At 45.3% G+C, this 24,200-nt stretch overlaps 1 protein-coding gene across 2 annotated transcripts in view; it reads right to left on the bottom strand.

Annotated features, from left to right (window-relative positions):
- GLRA1 (glycine receptor alpha 1) overlaps positions 1-24,200 on the bottom strand; it is an 87,260-nt gene that overhangs the window by 9,130 nt on the left and 53,930 nt on the right. For both annotated transcript variants that reach the window (XM_027545898.1, XM_027545899.1), the window contains exons 4-7: positions 11,599-11,822; positions 8,834-8,916; positions 7,335-7,472; positions 5,032-5,246 (exon numbers count right to left, since the gene is read on the bottom strand). In XM_027545898.1, the coding sequence (XP_027401699.1) occupies positions 5,032-5,246; positions 7,335-7,472; positions 8,834-8,916; positions 11,599-11,822 (660 nt within the window). The remainder of the gene's footprint in view (positions 1-5,031; positions 5,247-7,334; positions 7,473-8,833; positions 8,917-11,598; positions 11,823-24,200) is intronic.

Below are 24,200 nucleotides of genomic sequence, written 5' to 3'. Positions count from 1 at the left end.
TAAATAGAAATTCTAGAGTTAAAAAGTAAAATAATTGAACTGAAACTTTCACTGGAGAGAATTAAGAACATGTCTGAGTGGACAGAAGAAAGAATCAGTGAACTTGAGGTTATCCTGTCCCAGGAACAGAATGAAGAACAATGAACAGAGCCTCAGAAACGTGTGGGGGAATCATCAAGTGGACTAACCTGTGTTTGATGGGTATTTCTGAAGAAGAGACAGAAAAAGGCAGAAAGAATATCTGAACAAATAATGGCCGATATTTCCCCAAATTTGATGAAAAACACTAATGTACTCATCAAAGAAGCTAAATGTACCCCAAGTAAGATAAACGCAAAGAGTTCCACACCTAGACACACCATAATCAAACTGTCTAAAGCCAAAAAAAAAAAAAAAAAAGAATCTTAAGAGCAGAAAGAGAAATAATTCATCATGTACAAGGTATACTCAGTAAGATTAACAGCTGATTTCTCGTTAGAAACCACGGGGTCTAGAAAGCAGTGGGATGAAATTAAAGATGATCTAAATAAGTGGGAAGATATTCTGTGTTCATGGATTGGAAGACCTAATATTGTTAAGATGTCAATACTCCCCAAGTTCCTGTACAGACTCAATGCATTTAAAATTAAAATTTGTTTTTATTGTTGCTGCAGAAATTGACAAGCTGATCTTAAAATTTATATTCGTGTTCATATGGAAATGCTAAGGAGCCAGAATGGGCAAAACAATCTTTAAAAAGAACAAAGGTGGAGGACTCACACTCTTCAACTTCTAAACTTACTATAAAGCTATGATACTCAAGAGTGTGATGCTGACATAAGATAAATTTGTGTGTGTGTGTGTGTGTGTGTGTGTGTGTGTATATATCAATGGGATAGAATTGAGAGTCCAGAAGTAAACCCATATTTTGGGATTTACTTAGTCAAAGCCTATGGCCAATTGACTTTTGAGAAGGATATGAATTCAATGGATGGAAAGAATAATCTTTTTAACAAACAGTGCTGGGATAACTGGATATCCACAAACAAAAGAATGATATCCCTCCCTCATTTCATATGCAAAAATAAACAAAATAGATTGAAACCCTATATTTAGAGCTAACCTATGTAACTCTCAGATGGTAAAGAATCTGCCTGCAATGTGGGAGACCTGGGTTCGATTCCTGGGTTGGGAAGATTCCCCTGGAGGAGGGCATGGCATCCCACTCCAGTATTCTTGCCTGGAGAATTCCATGGACAGAGGAGCTTCCTAGCAGACTACAGTCCATGGGGTTGCAAAGAGTTGGACATGGACTGAGCGGCTAAGCACAGTGCATGAAATTCTTAGAAAAAATGTACGTGTAAATCTTTATGATCTTGGATTAGGCACTAGTTTCTTAAGAATGATACGAAAAGTACAAACAACAATAGAAAATTTAAATTAATTTCCTTAAAGTTACAAACTTTTGTGCATAAGGAACATTTTCAATCCAGTGAAAACCTGTAGAATGGGAGAAATATGTGCAAATCATGTTCTTAAGAGTTTAAAATCGATAATACACAAAGAACTATTACAACAATAAAGAGAAATGCCCCAATTAAAAAAAGGGTAAAAGATTTGAATTGATTCTCCATAGAAGATATAAAAATGGTCAATAAACACATGAAAAGATGCTAAACATTATTAGTTATTAGGAAAATCCAAATCAAAACTATGATGAGATAGCACTTCACATCTATTGAGATATTTATAATCAAAGAGGTAGAATAACAAACATTAATGAGGATGTGGAGAAAGTGGAACCTTGGCAGTATTATAAAGTGGTATAGCCACTTTGGAAAATAATTTGGCATTCCTAGAAAAGTTGAGTATATAATATACCTATAACTTATATATAATATATAGTATATATTAATATAATGACTATAATGTACAATATAATAATATATATTTAAAAGTTGAAAATATATGTCCACACAAAAACTTATACACAGGAAATGCTTGTTCACAGCAGCATTATTTAAAACAGGCAATCATGGAAATAACCCAAATGCCCATCAACTAATAAATAGGTAAACGAATTGTGATCTATACATGCAACAGAATATTATACAGCCATAAAAAGAAATGAAGTAGCGATACATTCTACAACATATGTAAACCTTGAAAATATTATGCTAAATGAAAGAAGCCAGTCATAAAAGTGCACATATTGTGTGATTCCTCTTAAGTGAGACATCTAGGATAGGCAAATTCAGAGAGAACAAGGAGTGGCTGTTGATGAAGATGGGGATTCTCTGTGGGGTGATGAAAATGTTCTGGAATTAGACACTGCCGAGGGTACACAACTTTGTAAATATACTAAATGCCACTGAATTTTATGCTTTGAAAGAGGCAAGACTGTCAGGTTGAGTGTTATTAGCAAATGGAGCCCACTCTCAAGGCCAGTGTTAACAATGGGTGGAACAGAATGTTGAGTCTAGAGTCAATTATAAGTGAAGGGGACTGGGGCGTAGACTATTCATAGAGCGAGGAGCAGTATGTTGAGCCTAACATAAGGAACAGAAAGCAAGATATTCCTCCTGCTGTTGCAAATGAACAGAGCAGAATGTGCTGTCAGCTGGTAACCGTAAACAGAGAGTTTGGTTTCAAGCTTTTATAGTAAATGTAGCAGAATGCAAAGTCTAGCCTTAATGGTACAAGGGGCACATTGTTGAGTTTTCTTGTGAGGATGGATAGAGGAGAGAGTGGTGTCTAGCATAGATGACAATTGAAGTAGAATGTCATGTCTCACATTAAAAGTTAATGGAATAGTCAGTGTCATGAAAGAAAACAGTGGGGAGACTCTTCTAGATTAAAAGAGTAAACCGTATGCAATGTGTATGTTTATTGGATCTTTGATTGGATCCCTCACCATGTCCACTGATGACAGTTTTTGGACCATTGAGAAAACGTAAAGGTTCTTTAAATTTTGGTGAAATTATGGAATTATTTCTAATTCAGTGATATTATTGTATTAATGTTAATTTTTTAGTTGTGATAATATCATGTGATCATTGTCCTTATTTAGAGGTGAATTGTCATGCTGTCTGTAACCTTCAAATGCTTCAGTAAAAATTGCATCTATCTACCTGCTTACCTAGAGAGAAAGATAAAGACAATGTGGAAAATGATAACTGGAGTTGAGGTGAAGGCTACTAGGTATTCGTTGCTTATTCTTCCAACTTTTCTGCACCAGAACAGAACGTGAAGTGCCGTATTCATTGCCCATGGTGCAGAATGTTGCATTTAGCATAAGGCTGAAGGGGGCAGAGTATGGTTGGTGTCTGGCATTAATGGCAGAGCACCATGTTGGGTCTTCCCTGTAGCTCAAATGGTAAAGAATCTGCCTTCAGTGCAGGAGACCAGACCTGGTTCTGGAAGATCCTCTGGAAAAGGGAATGGCAATCCACTCCAGTATTCTTCTCTGGAGAATCCCATGGACAGAGAAGCCTGGAGGCTACAGTCCATGGGGTCACAAAGAGATGGACATGACTGAGCAACTTAACACACACATGTTGGACCTGGTGTTGAGGAATGTGGAAAGTGGTTCCAACGACTGTGGCGAACGCAGTGGAAAACAGCGCCTAGCACTCGATACAGGAGAGTAAAGCCGATTGAGGCATCACGCGCTCATAGTGAATGGAGCTGTGTTGTTACCTCAAGTGTGGGTGAGTGGAGGAGCGCGTGGTGTCTGGCATTAATAGTAAATGAAGCAGAACATTCCGTCTAGTGTTAAATGTGAATTAAACAGAATGTGAGGTCTAGTGTTAACGGTGAAAGGAACAGTGCTGCTTTCATCATCAAATTGACTGGAGGAGGATTAGCGTCTGGCGTTGGTACCAATGCAGTGGGATGCTGCGTCTGGTGTGAGAAGAATGGAACAGAATGCTGGGTCTAGCACGGAGTGCATGGAGCAGAATGTGTATCTGGCATTAGCAGTGTGTGGAGTGAAATGTGCTGAGTGTTAATAGTGAACAGAGCAGAACATGGTTCAAGAGTTAATAGTGAATGTGACAGAAGGTGGTGTTTAACATTAGAAATGTCAGAATCAGACTGAGGTACTGCAGAAAAGAGTATAACAGAGCAGGCACCGGACTGCTGTCTTACGAAGGACCTGCTGGCCAGGGTGGCCCTTGGTTGACATCTAGAACTTGGATTTTGGGCATCTTCCCACTTTCCCTAATTGATAAGCATGCCCGTCCATGTTTTGACCACTGGTATAAACAGTGTGGTTTAAGCCTAACACCTGCTTTCCTCTTTGGAGTCTGGAATTTGGGGATGTGGTGGGCAGAGGGTACTTGTGTAACCAGCACCTAATAAAAACCTTTGATATTGAATCTTAAATCTCAGAACAATTTCTCTCTTTCTCTGGGTGGAAACTTGTCACACATATAGCTGTATTTTTGTTGCTGGGGTGAGAGTGAGCTCTGTGTGGTCCCTCATGGGATGGAGAGAGTGAGGAAGCTTGCACACGGATCCCTCTAGACTCTGCCTGTGTCTTTTTCTCTTATCAACTAGCTGTGTATCCTTAATCTATGGATTAAGGATAATGTGTATCCTAATCACTCTAAGGAATCTTAGCTGTGAGTTCAACAATTTGTTGAGTCTCTGAGTCCTTTGAATCTTTGTATATGGTGTGGTCTTGAAGACCCCAGACACAAAGTGCCATTGATGGTGAAAGGAGTGGAATGTTGTCCTTAGCGCTGCTGTGAAGCGGCTGGAGGAAGTGGAGTTGAGTGTTAATAGCAGATGAAGCAGAATATGTGTCTAGTGTTGGTAGAGAATGGAACAAAATGTGGTTATCTGGCAACTCTACAGAACATGATGTTCTATACAGGAAATGTTCTGGAGGAAGGGTTTCTGTGGATCTGAATGCTGGATCCTGCTGAGTTTAGAGGATCAAGAAATAATGCCTAATTCCTTGTGCAGGCCTGATCTCAGGCGGGAAAGGGAGACGTGTGTCCTCCATGTCTGTCCGGGTGTTCTGTGCTCTTGGGCGGTGGGACTTACCTTGGGCAGGGATGCTCGAGAGCCGGAGCTCTGGGTGGTCATGGTGAGCACAGTGGTGATGCCCAGGCCCACACGGGCGGGGGCAGCATCCATGTTGATCCAGAAGGAGATCCACGAGAGGATGACAATGAGCAGGCTGGGGATGTACATCTGGATCAGGTAGTAGCCCATCTGTCGCTCCAGGTGGAACCGGGCCTCGATGCAGGTGAATTTGCCTGCGGGAAATTAGAGTGGGAAGGCAAAGTGGCCTAGTGGATAGGAACAAGGTGCTGAGGTCAGAACAGTCTTGGCTGGAATCCTGGTCCAGCCTCACACTAGCCGTGTCCTTGGGTGAGCGTTTGAATCTTTCTGTGCCTCAGTTTCCTCATCTGTGGTAAATCGGGGATGATGACGATGATAGTAAATAATAATGACACCAACCTCACATGGCTACTCGTGTTTACTGCGATGGCAAATGAGATGGTAAAATGAGTAAAGAACTTAGCACAGCCCTCACAAACCATTAGTGCTCAGAATGTCATTCGCCATCAGCCTCATCATGTGATTATTTGATACCTACAGGGAGAAGGTCAGCCTCTGTGGTCTGCCCTTCACAGTGCAGCCTGTTTCCACTCCACTTCCCTTTTCTTCACCTCACCCATGACCCCTACACTCCAGCCCTTGCCTTGAATATCCTCTGTACTTTCACACTTCTGAGTTTTTGAGCCTGATAATCCCTCTGCCCGGAATGCCCTTCTTCCACCCCACAACCCGCCAAGGAATCCTGCCTCTCCTGTTTAATGGTGACATCTCCCCCAGGCAGGGTGCTTCTTTTTTCCCCATGTCCCTTCAGCTCTGTTCATGTGAGCATTGGATCCTTTAAGGTGTAGTACACTGAGTAGGCAAGTCGACCTCTCTTTCTCTTTCTCTGTCTTCTGCACCAGGCTGTGGACAACGCATCTCCCAGTCTGTGTGTCCCTTGAGCTGGGCCGGGCCGTCCCCTGGTGGGGTCTTGGCTCCAGTCCACTGACACACAGTTGCCAGGGGATTTTTGTACAGTTCCCTGGACTGCACCTTCCATGTGGTCAGGGCCTTGCCAGTCTTTTCTCATTGAATCCACAGAACTAGCCCGGAACTCAGCTCTTACTTAAATGTGGGTAATGAAGGGCCATTGAGATAATGAATGAGAAAAACGCTGTGGTGTATGAGAGCCGGCTGTAATTATTTGATACCTGGGGACTCACTGGCTCTCCGGACCCATGGGCCCTGCATCCTCCAGTGAGGAGGGCTGACCATGGCCTTGAGCATCCCCGGATATTGGTAATTTGGGGGGCCTGGAACCCAGTTCCTTTGGAGACTGAGGGATGACTGGTCTGCTCTCTCTCTGAGTCTCAGCTTCCCAGGGATGAAGAGAGTAGTTTTGAAGTTTCTAGGATATCTATCTCCGAGGTCACTGGAAAGGGACACCTGTCCTAAACAGAGCAGAACCCAGGCTGCCTGCTCTTCTGGGCCTTCCACTTGCATCAGAACGCACAGTGGTTTCCCTCAACTCCTCGCCCTCACCTCCTCCTCTCCTTGGCCCCTGTCACAGCCTGTCATGTGCCTCCACTTCACTGGGCTGCGTTCAGACAGCAGCCTCCCTGCCCCCCACACGCAGCTGGCATACTGACTGCCTGCCTTTTGTCTGCAGTGTTCCATAAGCTCCTTCCCTGCCTGAAACACGGCAGGCGAAGCCAGTCTTGGTCCTGCCCCAGTTCATTCCTGTGTTCATTCTTCTAGCAAAGCCTGGGCTAGGCATGGGAGGTAGAGAGCTGAGATAGAGAGTGGGCTTTTCCCTTCTCCCCTCATAGCTCACACTCTAGGGGACCCTTTCCAACTTCACTGCTTACTAATCCTCAGTGCTGGCTCGAAGCTCCCTCCTGAGATCTAGTGGGAACATCATCTGCTCTTGCCCTCTGAGAAGTGCCAGCCGCTCTGTGACACTGCTAGATGTCCTCCCACTGCCAGCTCTCCCTTCTGCCTTAGGTTCTACCCTGAGCTGAGCACACTGCTACCTGGAAGAAAGACTGTGTCTCCCAGTTCCCCTTGTCATGAGCCATGGTCCAAGCTCAAGTTACTTGCCCCAGGACTTCAGGAGGAAATGGTGGGAAATACTTTTGGTTTCAAGAGATGTTCCCTTAACCCCTGGGTAATAAATGCAGATTAGATCCACTGTGGGTGCCTCATAAGACCCACTGAAATGGTGATGGCACGAAGGTTTGCAGTGACCTCTGGCCCTGGCTGCAGCAGGATGGGACCCCAGGAGGGTGGCCCCTTGCGCCTACCTGTGTTGTAATGCTTGGTGCAGTATCTCAAGTCCTTCTCCTCTTTCAGGATAAACTGGGGTAGAGTTAGTCCGTCTGCCACCTGCACAGCCCCCTGCTCCTGCCACTCAAAGATGAGGTCGTTCATGGTGTATCCAACTGGGATGGGATCAGAAGGAGGAGAAGTCACCACCTGGAAGCTCTTATTTGAAGCATGTCAGGGGTGTTTAGGCTTAGAGGTGAAGAGGCATCGGACCCTCAGTGGAACTCATGAGACTACGTTGCTTTATTTCCCACCCTCCTCCTCCCATGGGAGGTTAAAGCTGGCTTAATTGCTTGTGTTTACTTCACAACCCTGTTACCTCTCTCACTCCTCCCAGCATCCCACCTGAGCATCCCAGCTCTCAGTTCTGTTGTCAAGTTCAGCTGACCTCTGCTGTTTTTGGCCTGTGCACCATCCTTGCAAGCACATCTCTCCCCAACCCCCGGGGAATAACTGTATGGATTGCTGTCATGGTGGGGCTGTCAGTTGGGGCACAAGGTCTGAGATGGTGACTCATTTAGGCCGTCCTGAGCCTGTCACTCTTCCAGTCTGGATGTGCATAGGGTGGGGTGGGCAGCAAGCGAGCAAGGCCATGTGGGCCCCTGATTCCTCCCAGCCTGAATAAAGTGATAGCAGGTTGGGAGCTGGCTCTCCTTGGAGGTGCTACTCCAGGGAATGGTCTGTTAGTTCCTGTTGCCTAAATGCTCTGCCCTGGTTCTTGTACTTTAGCTTCTCCTTCAAATCTGTGAGGAGTTTGAACCCCTGTGCCCTTCCACTTAATTCCAGTCTTCAAATTCGTCAGATTGGTTTCTATGTTTCCAATCAAGTAAGTGAGCTACCCCATTGGTTAAAATCTTGGTTCACCTGTGATCTCCTCCATAAAGCCTTCTCTGTATCCTGTCTCCTTCCCAATCAGAAGGAAGTGCCCTTTCTGCCTTGAGGCCACAGCATTTTGTACATCTAACCACTTGCTGCTCTGCGTTAGAATTATTTGTGTGGACAGACATCTCTCTCCCCTGCTGGAATAGGCAACGCTGGGAGTTTAAGGACTCTGACTTATATAAGCTATTACTTCTCTATTCCTGGTGAGCATGTTCACAGAGGACATGGAATAGTGCCTCTTTGGAGAATGCTGCTGGCTCTAGAGCTGGACCTGAGTCAGACCGTGTAAGGGAAGTTACATTTCTGATGCACTTTCCAAGAGCAAAGCCCCTCATCTGGTATTTTGGACTGTTACAGTATGGCAACCGACTCCAGTATTCTTGCCTGGAGAATCTCCATGGGCAGAGGGGCCTGGTGGGCTACAGTCCATGGGGTTGCAAACAGCTGGACACAACTGAGCAACTAAACACAGCACACAGCACAGTAATCTCCTGGGGTCCAGGGGTTAGGAGCAGCTGTGTGGGGATTTCTGCTGGTCCCATGGGTAAAGGAGGATCTGATTTTTTAAAATGGAGGCCTCATGCAAGGGACTCACAGCTTTCCAGTTGCATAATGCACGTCTGGACATCCATGGGGAAATTCTTCAAGTCCATGGGGCAGGCCAATGTCAGGGTGATCCTGGGAAGAGAAAGGAGTTGAATGATGCTGGATCCACAGACCAGGGAAGTTGTGCCTCCATGCTAGTTACTACCAGTGAATTAGTTATCTAGGAGAGGGCAAGGAGGTCAGGGAACAAAGTGTTTATTGAAGTAATATATGCACGTTTCCATATGAGAGAGAGAAAGGAGGTTGCCTCTAGTTACACAGAGTCTGTGGAACTTCTGGGCTTCTTTGGTGTCTGTCTGGCTTCTAGAAACCTGCCTTTAGCAAGTGCCTGAGGCCTGGAGGCCCGCATCCTTACTCTTCTGCGGAGCTCTTGGGTACGGACAGAGCCTGACTTTTAAACTGAGCGCGACCAGGCCTTAGGCATCCCCAGGTGCATCTGGAGCAGGTGTGTAGGTGGTTCTTGGCTCCTCCCTTCACACGCTCATCAAAGGTGATTTCCAAGAGGCCCCCTGCCTTCTCAGTGTCCAAACACAGCTGATTCCCATCTGTGGGCTCCTGTTGGGCTCAGCTGGGAAGCAGTGGTTTCCCCAGGCTTTTGGGCTAGCTGTTGATTTTGGGTTGTTCAACCCTGGCAGAGGCTGCAGTCTCAAGCAGAGGGAGTCCCCTTAGCACAATCCGAGGTCTGCAGCTCAGCTGAGATGCAAGGCTTCAGCTTGAAGGGCTCTGCCAAGTCCCAGGCCCCTGCTGCAGGGAGTGGAGAAGAAAGACCAGTGGAGGCCAAAGAGCCTTCAGTCGACAGGCCAACTCCCGCATTTGACAGGTGAGAAAACCAGGGTGTAGAGGAGGCCAGGGAGGGGCGCATGTCAGTTCACAGCAAGCTGATGGCTCAGCCATGACTCAAAGCTGTTGCTCCTGGCCTCTGGATCTTGAACTCATGTATTTGCTGACGGGCTTTCTAGCACTGCTGTCCTGAAAAGCCAACCTCAATGTCCAAAGACCCCTAACTGGTAGTCATGTGGGGCTTAGCTGCCAGCACCTTGGCCCCACATGGTGAGGCACACAGCCCTGGGTGAACGCCCCCCTCCAGCTTTTACCCACGGCTGTGGATGTGGGCCCTTTAAGTACAAGGCGGAAGCGAGGGAGGGAAAGGAGGGAAAGGAGGGAAAAGAGGGAGTGGGAGGAGGAGGGGGAAGGGAAAGGGCACATTGTTGAATTTCTGCAGATAAAAGCTCTAAAGTGGGGCAACTGTCACACTGGGTTAATTTCCTGAAGTTGAATGACCTTGGAACATCACTTTCTGCTGATTTGTCCTTCTGTCATGCTGCACTGGGGCTTAGCTTCCCGGAGATGTGAAACTAGCCTGGCTGCAGCAAATCCCTAGCCAGCAGGGCCTTGGTGGCCGTCCTGAGCCTGTCACTCTTCCAGTCTGGATGTGCATGGGGTGGGGTGGGCAGCAAGTGAGCAAGGCCATGTGGGCCCCTGATTCCTCCCAGCCTGCCCTCCCGCAGTGCCTCCTTTCTCTCCTGAGGTCCTTGAGTCCCCCTCCTACCCTGTCTGAGTGAAGTCACACTTGGGGATTAGGGCCTGTACGGCTTCTCCTATGGGCCTGGACACTTAAAGCTCGTCTCCTGATAGAATTCAAAAGATATTCCCCTGAGGAACTGGTGGAGACAGGGAGCCATTTAGGACCAGTGCCCCTTTAAGCTCTTTGAAATAGAAATATGTTCATCTAATATTTGAGTGCCTGTTGAATGTTCTAGGCTCAGAGTGGGCATTAGATCCACACTAACATAGTAGAATCTAGGTTCTGCTACTAAATAGCTGTGGGAACTCTGGCAAGTTGCTTAAACTTTCAGATCTTCACTTGTCTAATCTGTAAAATAGGCATAACAAAACCTGCTTCATAGAGTTGTTGGGAGGATTAGAAATCATACGTGGTAAGTCCCAGCCTAGTGGGTAAATTCTCAGGGAATGATGCATAGTAAGAATATTACATGGACACTGGTTCTTCCCTCCATGCCTTGCAGGAGACTGGGAATTACGTGGGATGGGGGGTGCAGAGTGTGGCAGAAAATTCTGAAGGTTTGACCCCAGCTAGTGTCTGCAGGATACCTCCCAACCTGGAAAGAGGGTCTCAGGTTCTTAAAGTCAGTGCAAGGAATAGAGGATAGAAAGGTTTTATAATCAGGACAGAGCATCCCTGGTTTATACTTGTGAGCAGCACTGTCCACCCGGCAGGCCATTTATGTTGAAGTTGCTGTGATTTTTCAGACTTTGTGCCTTTGCTCCTGCTATTTTTTTTAATTATGTAAAAAAATGTAACATGAGATCTACCCTCTTAATGCATGTTTTAGTGTACTGTCCAGTATTACTAGGCACACTGATATACAGCAGCTCTCTGGAACTTATTTATCTTGAGTAACCAAACATTCCTGGGGTGGGCATTGACTTCGAATACTCTTTTCCCATCTTGTTTTACTGAAATGCTGGGGAAGCTTGGGGGCCTAGTTTTAACCCTCCCTCTCTAGGCTGCTTCCTTAGTCTCCCTGGTTATAATGAACCATGGACTTGTAGAAGCTCCCATGGTGTTTGATTCTTTCTTGCTGATTGTAAGCGGCAGAGCAGGCTCTGCCTGTTCTGCAAAGGCATTGGGTTGCCAGGGCCTGTTCACCTTTGCTTGGCCCTCCTCTTGGTGTCTCCTCCCAGAAGGCGTGTTCTGAGGATTCAGCGGGTGATGAGCCTGACAGGACTCACCTAATGCTGTAGAGGACATTCCCGTTCCGGGAGATCCTCAGCAGTTTGTTGTCTGTGGTGATCTCATGGAAGTGGGCCCCCTTCTCATTGGCAAAGAACAGGTCAGGTTTCCAGATGGAGTCCAACATGGATGGGTCCAAGTCCAGCGAGTCATCGGGGTATTCGTTGTAGGCCAGCCGGGGGTCATTCCACTGCTGCCGCAGGAAGATGTTGACCCTGTAGTCCTACAGCCAGGAGACAAGGAGGTGGACTCAGTGTTAGGCCCTGGACTGTCACGTGGTGGAGGGCCTGGGTGCTTCCGGTCAGCGTTCCCCAAAGCCCATTCTGGAGGATGTTATCAGAGTGTGGCTGCATCTCATGTGGGGGTGAGCCGTCAAGTCTGTGCTCAGGCAATAATCAGGGGAGTCATAATTATCCCTGAAAATTCTCTGGATGCCCTATTAAGCATATTCAACTCTGAACTGATATTATTTAGATGTTTTTCTTTTGAAAAACGAAAAAAAAAAAAGGAAGTCCATAGTAACCCTAACCTGTTTTCATCCTGTTAACATTTTGTCATGTTTGCATCAGTTTTTATTAGATAAGAGAAATAATCCATCACAGATAAAGTCCCCCTTTGATTATCAACCCCGTCAGGGCAGTAATTCTCTTGACCATTAAGCTTTGAGAGTCACTATTCTAGACAGATTGAAAGAACAGAAAGACTAAAAGCTAATGCCTGAGCAGTCATACTATTTCGCCCAGTTCCCAAGAAGTGAAGGAAGGTTGGGTGGAGGGATTTTATAGTGTTCTGCTGGTCTTAGAATTCATACCACTCTGTTTTAGTACCTGCCTCCTATTACCTCTTGTTTGTTTGGGGAGGATTAATAGATGACACACCTTACTGAGTTTTAAGCCCAGTGCCAAGTAAAATGCTCTCTGATGGGACTGTAGTGTAGTTACTCCACTGAAAAAAGATTATGATCAAACCAAGTAGGGAAATGTTTGATTAAACCAAATATATCAGATTTCTTTATTGCAGGACTTCTCAGAGACCTTAATATACTAAGGAGTTGTGTGTATCTCCAAGAAGGGACTAGACTATTCAGTATTCCCCTGGTTCATTTTGGCCATAGAACTCTTATTTTGTGCAGGCTACTTGTCTTCTACAGAATGTAGGTTAGAAACTGCTTTCCTAGCCAAAAACTATCCGCTTCTCCATTTTTATTTTTCTCCAGATGGGGAAACTGAAATCAAAAAATAATTGAGACTTGCCAGTGTATCTCTGAAAAGGCAAAGCAGAGCCCATTTTGGAGCCTGGGTGCCTTGACTACTAGCTGAGGATTTGTTCGTTGGATCCTAGAGGAACTTAAAAGAATCCATTTAGTTTGTATTCACATCCTGAGAAGCAATTCATGGCATGGGTAGGTCTCCATGGTGGGAAATTGGGTGATGAAGTTAAGAAATATTTCCATTAAGGAAAGTTTTAAATTTTGTTAGAGAAGCATTGTTAACTTGCGGCCCATGAATATTTCACTGCAAGTAGAAATTGGGGTGTATTTGTGTTGTCCTATGAAGAAGGGTCTAGCTCTCTCTGTTGGATTCCTAAGAGGGTTTATAGTTCCCTAGAATATTATAACCTCAGTTCAAGTCCAACATTAAATGTTCTCCTTCAAGTAATAATCTCTACTCGTAAGCACCTGCTATTGCTTTTTCTCTGGCAGGATAAGGGAGGTTGTGCTCTGCTTTCTTTGGGGGGCTGCCTCTAAATCCTAATCACTCTTGGTCTGTCATCAGCACAAACGAACTGAAACAAACAGCCCTTCTCCCCGCCCTCACCTTCACCCCACCACTTTCCCCCTCAGCTCATGCCTCATTCTGTTCTCCTATAGAAATATCAACAGCTTCATAAAATGTTCCAAGGTATTTTATAGGATTGTTCTATAATTTAATTGAAGCCTCTCCCTCCAGGCCCATAGAAAATGGCACTTGGTCTCATAACTTCATATCTTATAAGTCCCAGGGTGGAGGGAAAACTTCAGACCAGACTGGAAGTTGATGCTTTGTTTTTCCTACTGACGGTAATGGATAGCTGCCAATCTGGTTCCATCTGATCAGGGATTAGAAATGGCCTCTTTTTGTCCTGTGGATTTTACATGAAGTGTGTGTGTGTGTGTGTATGTGTGATAGAGAGAGAGAGAGAGATGAGGCATTGGGCAATTCATGTCAGAGTAAACAGACTATGAATGGTTGGACAGAAAAAGCCTTCCAGTCCCCAAACCCCAGCTGCACTTCTGATGTTCTTGCCAGTGACATGTCAAATGGTTTATGTGTCTGGAAGGAGGAAAATAAAGTGGCATCTAAAATGGCCTGTTAGGCACCAGGCACTCTTCTAGATACCGTCACATACATTTAATCCTTACAAAACCCCTGCAAGCTAGACGTTCGTATTCTCACAGTGACCTTAAGGAAACCGAGGGTTGGAAAGGTTGAGAGGCTTGTCCAAGGCCCAGAGCTAGCAAGCAGCAGAAAGTGTGAAAGTGAAAGTGTCAGTTGCTCAGTCGTGTCCGACTCTTTGCAACCCCATGGACTGTAGCACTCCAGGCTCCAATGTCCATGGGATTCTCCAGGCAAGAATACTGGAGTGGATAGCCATGCCCTTCTCCAGGAGATCTTCCCAACCTAGGGATCAAACCCACATTTCCTGCACTGCAGGCAGATTTTTTTTTTTTACTGTCTGAGTCACCAGGGAAGCCCAGTAAGTGGCAGAGCTGGAGTCTGAATCCACATCAGCCCAACCTCCTAGTGAGAACTTGTTGATTATGTCCCCTGGCAGTGGATGGCCAGTTGTTTGTGGGGACTGTTTTCTCTCATCCCTACAGCCTGCTCAGCCTAAGCCGTATCTCTGGTAGGGGCCTTAATGCCCACAGGCTTTCCTGATTGCTTCCTTTTCTGATCTGGTAAAACCAAATCACCAGAAATGTTTAATTTAGCACTTCCTCCCCATGTCTTATCTCCTTAACTTGATGGGAAACAATTAGAGGCAATGGACCTGACCTTGTAGTTCTCTTGTACTCTCCTGCCTACCTACCCAGTCTGTGTACCTGGCAGGGGAGGAGGAGGAACATAGCCAGGAAAAGCTGGAGTACAAAGAGCTTTCCCCGTTTTATGGCTGGGGAGACTGAGACTCTTTTCTAAGGTCACACAACAGTTCACAGAAGACCTGGGATTAGAATCTGGATTTACTTCTCCGGGCCCCACTGTTAAAAGAAGGAGTTAGGAGGGGATTTCCTGGAAGTCCAGTGGTTTAGATTCTACACTCTCACTACTGTGGCCTGGGTTCAATCCCTGGTTGAGAAACTAAGGTTTCTCAAGCTGGGTGATGCAGCCACTCATAAAAAAAGTTAGGCTAGATGGTCTCTAAGTGAGTGAGTGAATGAAGGTCACTCAGTCGTGTGACCCCATGGACTGTAGCCCACCAGGCTCCTCTGTCTATGGAAATCTTCAGGCAAGAATACAGGACTGGGTTGCCATTTCCTCCTCCAGGGGATCTTCCTGACCCAAGGAACGAACCCAGGTCTCCTGCATTGTAGGCAGATTCTTTACCCTCTGATTCTTTACCCATCTAGGAGCCACTGGGGGAGATCCTTCCAAATCTCATAGGTAATGATTATTACTTTTATTTTTTCCAGTGACATTTAGCTGAGTGTCTAAGTGCCAGGCACTGTTCTAGGAACTGGAAAATCCACTGAGAACAAGAAAGACATGTTTATGGTGTCCCAGAGCCTACTGTGTGGTGCTTACACCACATGGAGACAGGGCTCTGCTGAGGCTTAAAACAGGTCACTGGGAGATACAGAATTCAGGATCTCCATCTGGATTTGGATGTGGGGGTCAGGGAAGGTGCCAGGAAGATGCAATATTTAATGTGAAACCAAGTATGGCAGAGTCGAAAAGGAAAAGCATTTAGGGCAGTTGGAACTGCCCCTGTGATGGCCTGGAAGCAAAGCAAGAGCACATGCCTTGGAAAGAACAGCGAGTGAATGAATCAGGGCAGGAGTGGGATGAGGCACTCAGTGAGTGGAGTCTTCAGAGAATTCCAAGTAGGGAAGGACATTATTATAGTTGTATTTTATTACTGATATTTAAAAATATTTTAGTTTTCTTATTACAGAAGTAATGCATGTTGATTATAAAAAATAGAAACATACATTACCTAAAAGAAGAAAAACAAAATAAAAACTGTAGGGTTTTATTATGAAATGCTTCATAAGTAGTGAGGGTAAGAGATGTGGAGACTGTGTCTGACACCCACAGGCAACTTGTCTCCTCCTCCCAGTGGCCTGGCTCCTCCCCTCTGCTTCGATTGATTTTATTGTCCCTGGTTGGTAAACAGCAGTGGGAAATGCCATTCAGAAGGAATCAATATAATTGCTGTAATCGACTGAGAGCTAAATGCTGTCTCGCTTACTTGGCTGTACACTCAACGTTGGTTGGTATTCAACACGTTGGGCGTCCATGTTCAAGTTCATGGGCAGGAGGAGCAGCATTGGGGTTCTCCACCCGAGAATCTCAGGTCCTACCTCCTGTAGTTGGCTTCTAGTCCTCAGACCGTCAAGGTGGCCCATCTTCTAAGTCCGAGGGGGCAGGGCTGCCAGAGCTCTGGCTCAGCAGGCTCTAGTATCCACCCTCCAGTCTCACCTCTGAGAGTCCCTGATGGCCTGATTTCTGGAAACTGGGCAGCTTGCATGCTTGTGAGACCGAGGTAGAGCATTCATTCATCTGTTCTTTCATTCAACAAACATTTATTGAAGGCTTCCTGTGTGCCACCCCTCTCCCCACTCCTGTTATGTCTAATTTCCCACTCTAACCTCTCCCAGTAACCTCCTCTAAAACTGTAAATTGTGGTGAAATGGGAAGCATGAGGTACTTTAGTGGGAAAGCGCTAAAAGCCTGGTGAGAGTGTTGGTGGGAAGGGGACATGGAGGGCAAGGTATGCGCCCACTGCAGTCAGAACCCAGAGACATTACCCAAGAGGAGAATGACGAACCAGATTCTTATGTCTTCCTGCTCTCAAAGGAATGTCTCTTCTCTAAATGAGATGCAACTCAGTAAACACTTATGAGGCCCAGTAGGAAAACAATGAGCGTGGAGGCGCAGGCTTCTACCCTCATGGAGCCATCCAGGAAAGGAATGGACACAAACACTAATGTACAAAAGTGAATGTGATAATGGTCAGAAAAGGTTCTATTAGATATTGCTGCTATTAGCTAAGCAGCTGTTAGATATTGCTTTTAGGTTGTTAAGATTACTTCCAGGTGAATCTGGAAGTGATTTTGGGGAGAAGGTAGCATTTGAAATGGCCCCTATCAGGTTGTTTCATCCTCCTGAAGTTAGCGTCTTTAGATCTGATATTGTTCTGAAATAAGAGCAATACTTAATTTCTGCTGGAAAGGAGGCCAGTAATGTGTGAGGAAGAAGGACAGGGCTGAGGAATACAGACATAAAGCATGACTGGATGTGAGGGACTGAGGGCTGCAGTCTTGGTGTATATAGGATATGGTTTGTAGAGTTGGAGCGTCAGAGGAATTTCATGTGGAAGAATAGCATAAGCAAGGTTGTAGGCAGGGGCATTCACACAGTTCAGTTTAGCTCAACCATCAGCTGCATAAGTAATAAAACGTCTCCCTTATTGAGGACCTACTATGTACTAGGCATTTTGCTAAGCATGCCATAAATTGCACCTCATTTTATCTTTAAAACATTCCTATGACTATAGGTATTTTCACCTTAATTTTATAGATGAAGGCTCAGGAAGATTAAGTATTTCGTCCAAAAAACACATAGCAAATAGTGAGGTTGAAATCTGGTTTGTCTGATTATATAAAGCACATTCTCTCAATCACTCTGCTGTGTTGAGCCTGTAGAAAGGATTGATTTGAGACTGTGGGTATCCTTAACTACCAAACCAAAGTATTTGGATCTTATTTTGTAGCCGGTTGGGTACTACTGAGGTTTTAAGCAGCGGAGCAATAGCACAGTATGACTTCAGAAAGATCAGTGTGGCAGGCGTGACCGTGAAGTGTTGAAGTGAGAGAAAACAGGTCCAGGGAGATCTGCTTTGAGGCCAGTGTGACAGTGCAGTGAAAGAGGAGGAGGAGCTAAACTAAGGTAGTAGGGATCGGGAGTGGGACACAGGAATCATTGCTCTCTGTCATCACTGTCATCTTCTTCCTCAAATATTACATGTAGACTTCTGTCTCAGCTCCGTCATTTTACAGATTGTCCAGAGAGGGAAAGGAGACTTTTCCTAGGCCACACAGCAATCCAGTGTGGTACTTTTATACAGAAATCTTGCCCTACTCTATTGCTTTTCCTAACCACTTGTAGAACTTTGAGGGCAGGAGGAGGAGAACTAAGGTGAATCTGCCATCAGGTAGGCTCTGATCTCTTAGAGAAACTCTGAGACAGCTCTGACTGGGTTTGGGATAAGATGCCTGAGAGCTGGACCTGTCTGCTAAGAGCTGGGGAACAGGGGCATTGAGAGAAAAAGGGTCCAGGCCTCATTCTTGAGCTGCTGCTGCTTTTCAAGCTTTCCAGACCTCCGAGATGCACTGTGGAACTGAAGTCATAGATGTTGCCCCCAAATGTGAGGAGAGTCAGCCCCAGTCTCTTCACAGTCCTGCGAGAGTGTGGAGCTGACTCACCAGCACGTGCAGAGTTTACTGAGTCCCGACTGAGTGCTAGGCACAGTGCTAAGTGCTTGAATGAACCCTCTCCCCAGCTTCTCACAGGGACACTGTTTTATGGATAAATTGAGCCTGAGAATTCTTAACGCTTTGTCTAAAGTTAGTGACAGGCTTCTCTGGTAGCTCAGTGGTAAAGAATCTGCCTGCCAATGCAGGAGATGTGAGTTCGATCTCTGGTTGGGAAGATTCCCTGGAGAAGAAAATGGCAACCCACTCCAGTATTCTTGCCTGGGAAATCTCATGGACCAAGGAGCCTGGCAGGCTACAGTCCTTGGGGTCACAAAAGAGTCAGACACGACTGAGTGACCAAACGACAAATGAAGGCACATAGAGATTAAAGTGCTTTTCCTGACATCACACAGCTAGTAAGTGGCAAAGCTGAAATTTGAACCCAGGATGTTAATGCCAGAGCCTGAGCATATAGACTATACCACCCAGGATCTCCCAGTTTTGTACTGAGCCACAGTTCTGTGATACCTCGGTGCCATCAGCAACTGCCTCTGGCTGTTATTATGTACCTGTGGGTTTGTAGAGACCTGCAGCTAGCAGCAAGTATTGAAAAAGGGCAAAGGTCTAAACGCTTCTGCCCCAGGTCCAGCGGGCGAGCACTCCTGCCTTGTTCCTGGCTTGCCCCTTGGACTTGACCCTTGGTCTGCTCTACACTCAGGTTCAGAGCTGGCAGAGTCCCTACGCCTGACATTGCCTCTTGGGCTCCAGGTGCCTACTCCTCCCTCTTCTAAGTCACTACCCCACCTGAAGAATTCTCATTTGGATAACACACAATCAGGACTGCATTTGTTGTGAGGAGCTGTAGATGGTTTGGACCAGTGGAGCGGAGCCTCTTTGTCTGTCTTTAGGGGATCACTAAAGCCCAGCATGAGTTTAATAATTACATAAAAATGCTAATAGCAGCTACTTTTATTGGGTGTCTAACATTTCCTAGAACTTTATATGCATTGTGTTTCTACACTTTTTATCAACCTAGAACACTGTATATTATTATACTCATTTCACAGGGGAGGAAACTGAAATTCAGAGAGGTTAAACAGAGGTTAAGTGACTTGCCTAGAGTCCCATAGCTTGTAGGTGCTAGAGCAGGAATATGAATCCAGGAATGTCTGGCTCCCAATTTCATATTCTCTTGACAATTACATGCTGCCTCTCTATTTTCTTTTCTTTTTTTTTGAAAACCAAGTTCCTAGATAGGGAGGTGAAAGAAATATAGTGGACATAGTGTACTGGGACCTCACTGAGCCCCTGTGACAGGTTGGCTCAGACATATCCTCATGGTCAGTATCAGGTGGAGAACTTTGGATTGTAATACAAGCTGAGGTGGATTCGTAAGTGGTTACCAAAGGATGTAGATTGAAGGGTGACTATTCACTTGAAAAGAGGAAAGAGGACAATATTGCAGTTGTTTAGTCGCTAAGTTGTGTCCGACTCTTTGTGACCCCACGGACGCCAGCACACCAGGCTCCTTTGTCCATGGCATTTCCTAGGCAAGAATACTGTAGTGGGTTGCCATTTCCTTTTCCAAGGAATCTTCCTGACCCAGAGATCGAACCTGCGTCTCCTGCATCGACAGGGAGAGTCTTTACCACTGAGCCACCAGGGAAGCCCAATATTGGCAGTACAGTGCATAAAAGTGAGCTGAGCCACTAGAAAACTTGGAAATATAGGAAATAAGGTTGACCTCTGAGAGTTAAACTAACAGCAGAGATGAACATGCAGCAGAGAACTTCGGCAAGGCTCAGCACCATCACAATGACCCATGTGTAATCGCAGTGATTTATAACAGGCCTCTGCTTGTAATTTAATCAGTGGAACCCTAACTTATTGTATCATGTCTTGTTTAGAGAACTATTATATAAACATATTGAAGACATTCATTCAGTGGTACAAGAAAGGGCAGTTTGAGGATCAGGGATTTGGTGATTGGTAAATTAGCATCTGGAGGGCGGGGTCACCCTGCTTGGGGGAGCACCAATTTTTTCATCACTAAAAAGTTTTTTTTTTTTAAGAAATCTTTTTTTATTTGTTTGGCTGTGTCAGGTGTTAGTTGCGGAATGTGGACTCCTTTGTTACCGTGCACGGGCTTCTCTCTAGCTGTGGCATGCGGACTCGGTAGTTGTGGTGTGCAGGCTTGGTTGCCCCAAGGCATGTGGGATCTCAGTTCCCTGACCAGGGATCAAACCCATGTCCCCTGCATTGAAAGGCAGGTTCTTAACCACTGGACCACCAGGGAAGTCCCTGAAAAGCGGGTTTCTATGCGGTGAGACAAGGATGGCATCTTAGACCTGTCTCTGGCCCACATGAAATTTCCTCAAAACCTTCTTTTCCTCCAGTTTGGTATGTCAAAAGCATACTTTTCATGTGCTTTCTTGGTACTGGGAGAGGGGTAAGAGAGTGCTTTCATGGAGGACATGTGCATGCTATTATTGGAATGGGAAGTCCCATTATGAATTAAAATGACTTGGTGGTCTTCTTTACCCACTTCAGTTTTTCCTGGGTTTGGTTGTCATTAGTCAGCCCTCCTGAATCTGACCTGATGGAGTGCCAACCCTGTGCTGCCGTAAATTCAAGACTGTGATGCCTCCCTTGGTGGAGTCCTGGAGAGGGCCATCCAGCAGACCGTGCCAAGGCTAGCTATGATCTGTTTTCTGCCTCGAACAGACTCTAAAAGCAAATGTGAGGCCTCTCTTCTTGGCTTCCTCTCAGTCATCAGTTTACCAAGGTTTTGTGGAGTGTTGAGCTATGTCTAACTGGATGACATTTACTAGACTTTTTCTTGGATTTCCTCGACTCCAGAGTGTAAGCGACCTAGCCTTAGCTGTGTAGACAGGCTGAAAGTGTGATGGAAAAAGCAACAAACAAGGATCTTATCCACAGTGCTAACCAACGTCACACAATATTCAGAACTAACCTGACAAGAAATGTGTGACTTGTGTGTATATATATAGAAGTTATACATATATATATATGTGAAAAAATTATTCTAAAACCTTACTGAGAGGCATAACGGAATATCTCTATAAATGGAGAGACATACCACATTCATACAGTATTGTTAAGACGTCAGCTGTCTGCAAATGAATCTATGCATTCATTGCAATCCCAATTAAACTCAGGCAATTTTCATAGGATAAACAAACTGATTCTACAGTTCATATGAAAAAGAAAATAGACTAGAAATGACAATAAAACCTTATAAAGGAGGAATAACAGAGGATTTTTTTCTCCTGGACATAGAAAACAGAGCAAGGGGACAATAAACTGAGACTATCCATACACACAGCTGTTTCGTAGCCCACCATATATAGGCTTCCCAGTTGGCTCCGTGGGTAAAGAATCCACCTGCAGTGCAGGAGACACAGGAGGTGAGGGTTTGATCCCTGGGTCAGGAAGATCCCCTGGAGGAGGAAATGGCATTTAAAGACAGCATGTCTAATCAGTGGAGAAATAATGGCTACTAAGAATAATGCTGGAAAATTATCTAATCAGAGAAAAATAGAGTTAAACCATCATCAACTACTTTACAGCAAACTAAACTCCAAATGGGTTATGGAGGTACATATAAAAGAGGGAACTTATGATATTATTCAAATTGTGCATACGTGCTCAGTTGCTCAGTCATGTCCAACTCTTTGTGACCCCATGGACTGTAGCCCACTAGGCTCCTCTGTCCATGGGATTCTTCAGGCAAGAATACTGGAGTGGTTGCCATTCACTTCTCCAGGGACTGATCTTCCCAACCCAGGGATTGAACCTGTGTCTCCTATGTCTTCTGCATTGGCAGGTGGATTCTTTTCCACTGAGCCAACTGGGAAGCCCAGTATGTAAAAACAGGCAAACAAAAAGGCAAAGATACTCAAATTCACTAAGAATCTAGAGTGAAAATTAAAAATGACAACGAAATACCATTAAATCTCATTTGGTAAAATTTAAAAGCTTGGTAATATCTTGAGTTGGCAAGGATAAAAACACTGTTGTGGGGACAGTCAATTATTGAAGCTTGTTTGGAAGTGATTTGGGCAATAATATTTGTCACAATAGTGCAGGTCCCTTGATAAAGTAATTCCACCTCAGTGATATATCCTAAGGAAACATGCAAAGAGTCATCCAAGACTATTCATGGTGACACTTGTTTGTAGTAGTGAAAGCTTCATAAGCTCAGAGAGGAGTGGTTAAATACCATGGAAAGATGTTATGTCCAGACCGTGGAATTTTATAGGTAGGCCGCGAGTCTGGAAATACTGATTAAAATCATTTTGTAATGTGTTGAATGTAATAATAATAAACCATTGTAATGTTTCTAAATTTAAGGGTGGGTAGAGCATTAAGAATGAGGTAGGTCTATAGGTGGGCTTCCTGCCAATGCAGGAGACATAAGAGAGGCGACTTTGCTCAATCATGTCTGACTCTTTGTGACCCCATGAACTGTGGCCCACAGGCTCCTCTGTCCATGGGATTCTCCAGGCAAGAATATTGGAGTAAATTGCCATTTCCTCCTCCAGGGGATCTTTCTGACCCAGGGTAGAAGCCAGGTCTCCTGCATTGCAGGTGGATTCTTTACCACTGCACCATATGGTTCTCTTCAATGTTCATTGCAGCACTATTTACAGCAGGCAGAACATGGAAGGAACCTAAATGTCCATCGACAGATGAATAGATAAAGATGTGATACATATATACAATGGACTACTACTCAGCCATAGAAAGGAATGGAATTTGGTCATTTGTAGCGATCTGGATGAACCTAGAGTCTGTCACACAGAGTGAAGTAAGTCAGAAAGAGAAAAACTAATATTGTATATTAACACATATATGTAGAATCTAGAAAAATAGTACTGATGAAGCTATTTGCAGGGCAGGAACAGAGACTCAGACTACAGAATGGACTTGCAAACATGGCAGGGAAAGGAGAGGGTGGGACAAATCGAGAGAGTGGTATTGACATGTATACACTACCATGTGTGAAACAGAGACCTAATGGGAGGCTGCTGTGTAGCTCAGCCCAGTGTTTCGTGATGGCCTGCAGGGGTGGAATGGGTGGGGGGTGAGAGGGAGACTCAAGAGGGAGGGAATACATGTGTGCATGGTATACAGAAGAAACTAACACAACACTGTAAACAATTATATACTTCAAAAAATAAAAAGACGTGGGGAAAAAAGATTCAGCTTAAAGATGAACTGTAGTATGTAGCTGCTGTTAAAAACAATGCTTTGAGGCCCACTAACCCAGAGTGTGGAGGGCTTGGTCCCAGTGCACTCCACTCTGAGCACTCCTCGGGGCCTGGGTTCACTTCTTGGCCTTTTGGCTCAAGATGGACATTGACATGCTGGCTGTACTGGGAGAGCACCCCGGAGGCAAAGAGACAGAACCAGGGAGAATGACCGAGGGAGCCAGGTGTGGGGAGGGAGTGAGGGGACTGACCACAGTTTTTGGAAGGGCTGTCAGGTGCATAGGTTGGTTCTCTGTGGCCCCAGCATCAGAATGAAAGCCCTGGGCAAACGGAGATGTAAGAGGTGTCCCAAGATGAAACGGGCTGCCTTGGGAGGTGCAGGGGTTCCCATCACTGGGCGTGTGCAAGCCAAAACCACAATGTTTGTGGCAGAGATTCTGAGAACAGGTGGGGGTTCAACTGGAGAACCTTCAAGGTTAATTCTCTCCCCAAATATTGACTGAGCTCCTCTGGTTCAGGCAACGTGTTCGGTACTGGAAATAGAGGGATGATTGAGAGAGACAGGGTCCCCACTCTCAATAAGAAAGCAAACAAAATCACAAACTAACAAGCAAACCATTACTTTTTAGATATAACTGAAGATAATAGAACATGAAGCGACAGTGACTGGAATGGGGGACATTTTTAGATA

Source organism: Bos indicus x Bos taurus, chromosome 7 (assembly GCF_003369695.1).
Source record: "Bos indicus x Bos taurus breed Angus x Brahman F1 hybrid chromosome 7, Bos_hybrid_MaternalHap_v2.0, whole genome shotgun sequence".
Taxonomy (NCBI): Eukaryota; Metazoa; Chordata; class Mammalia; order Artiodactyla; family Bovidae; genus Bos; species Bos indicus x Bos taurus.
Note: the sequence above shows the minus strand (reverse complement) of the source record. Positions and strands in the feature narration are given on the sequence as shown.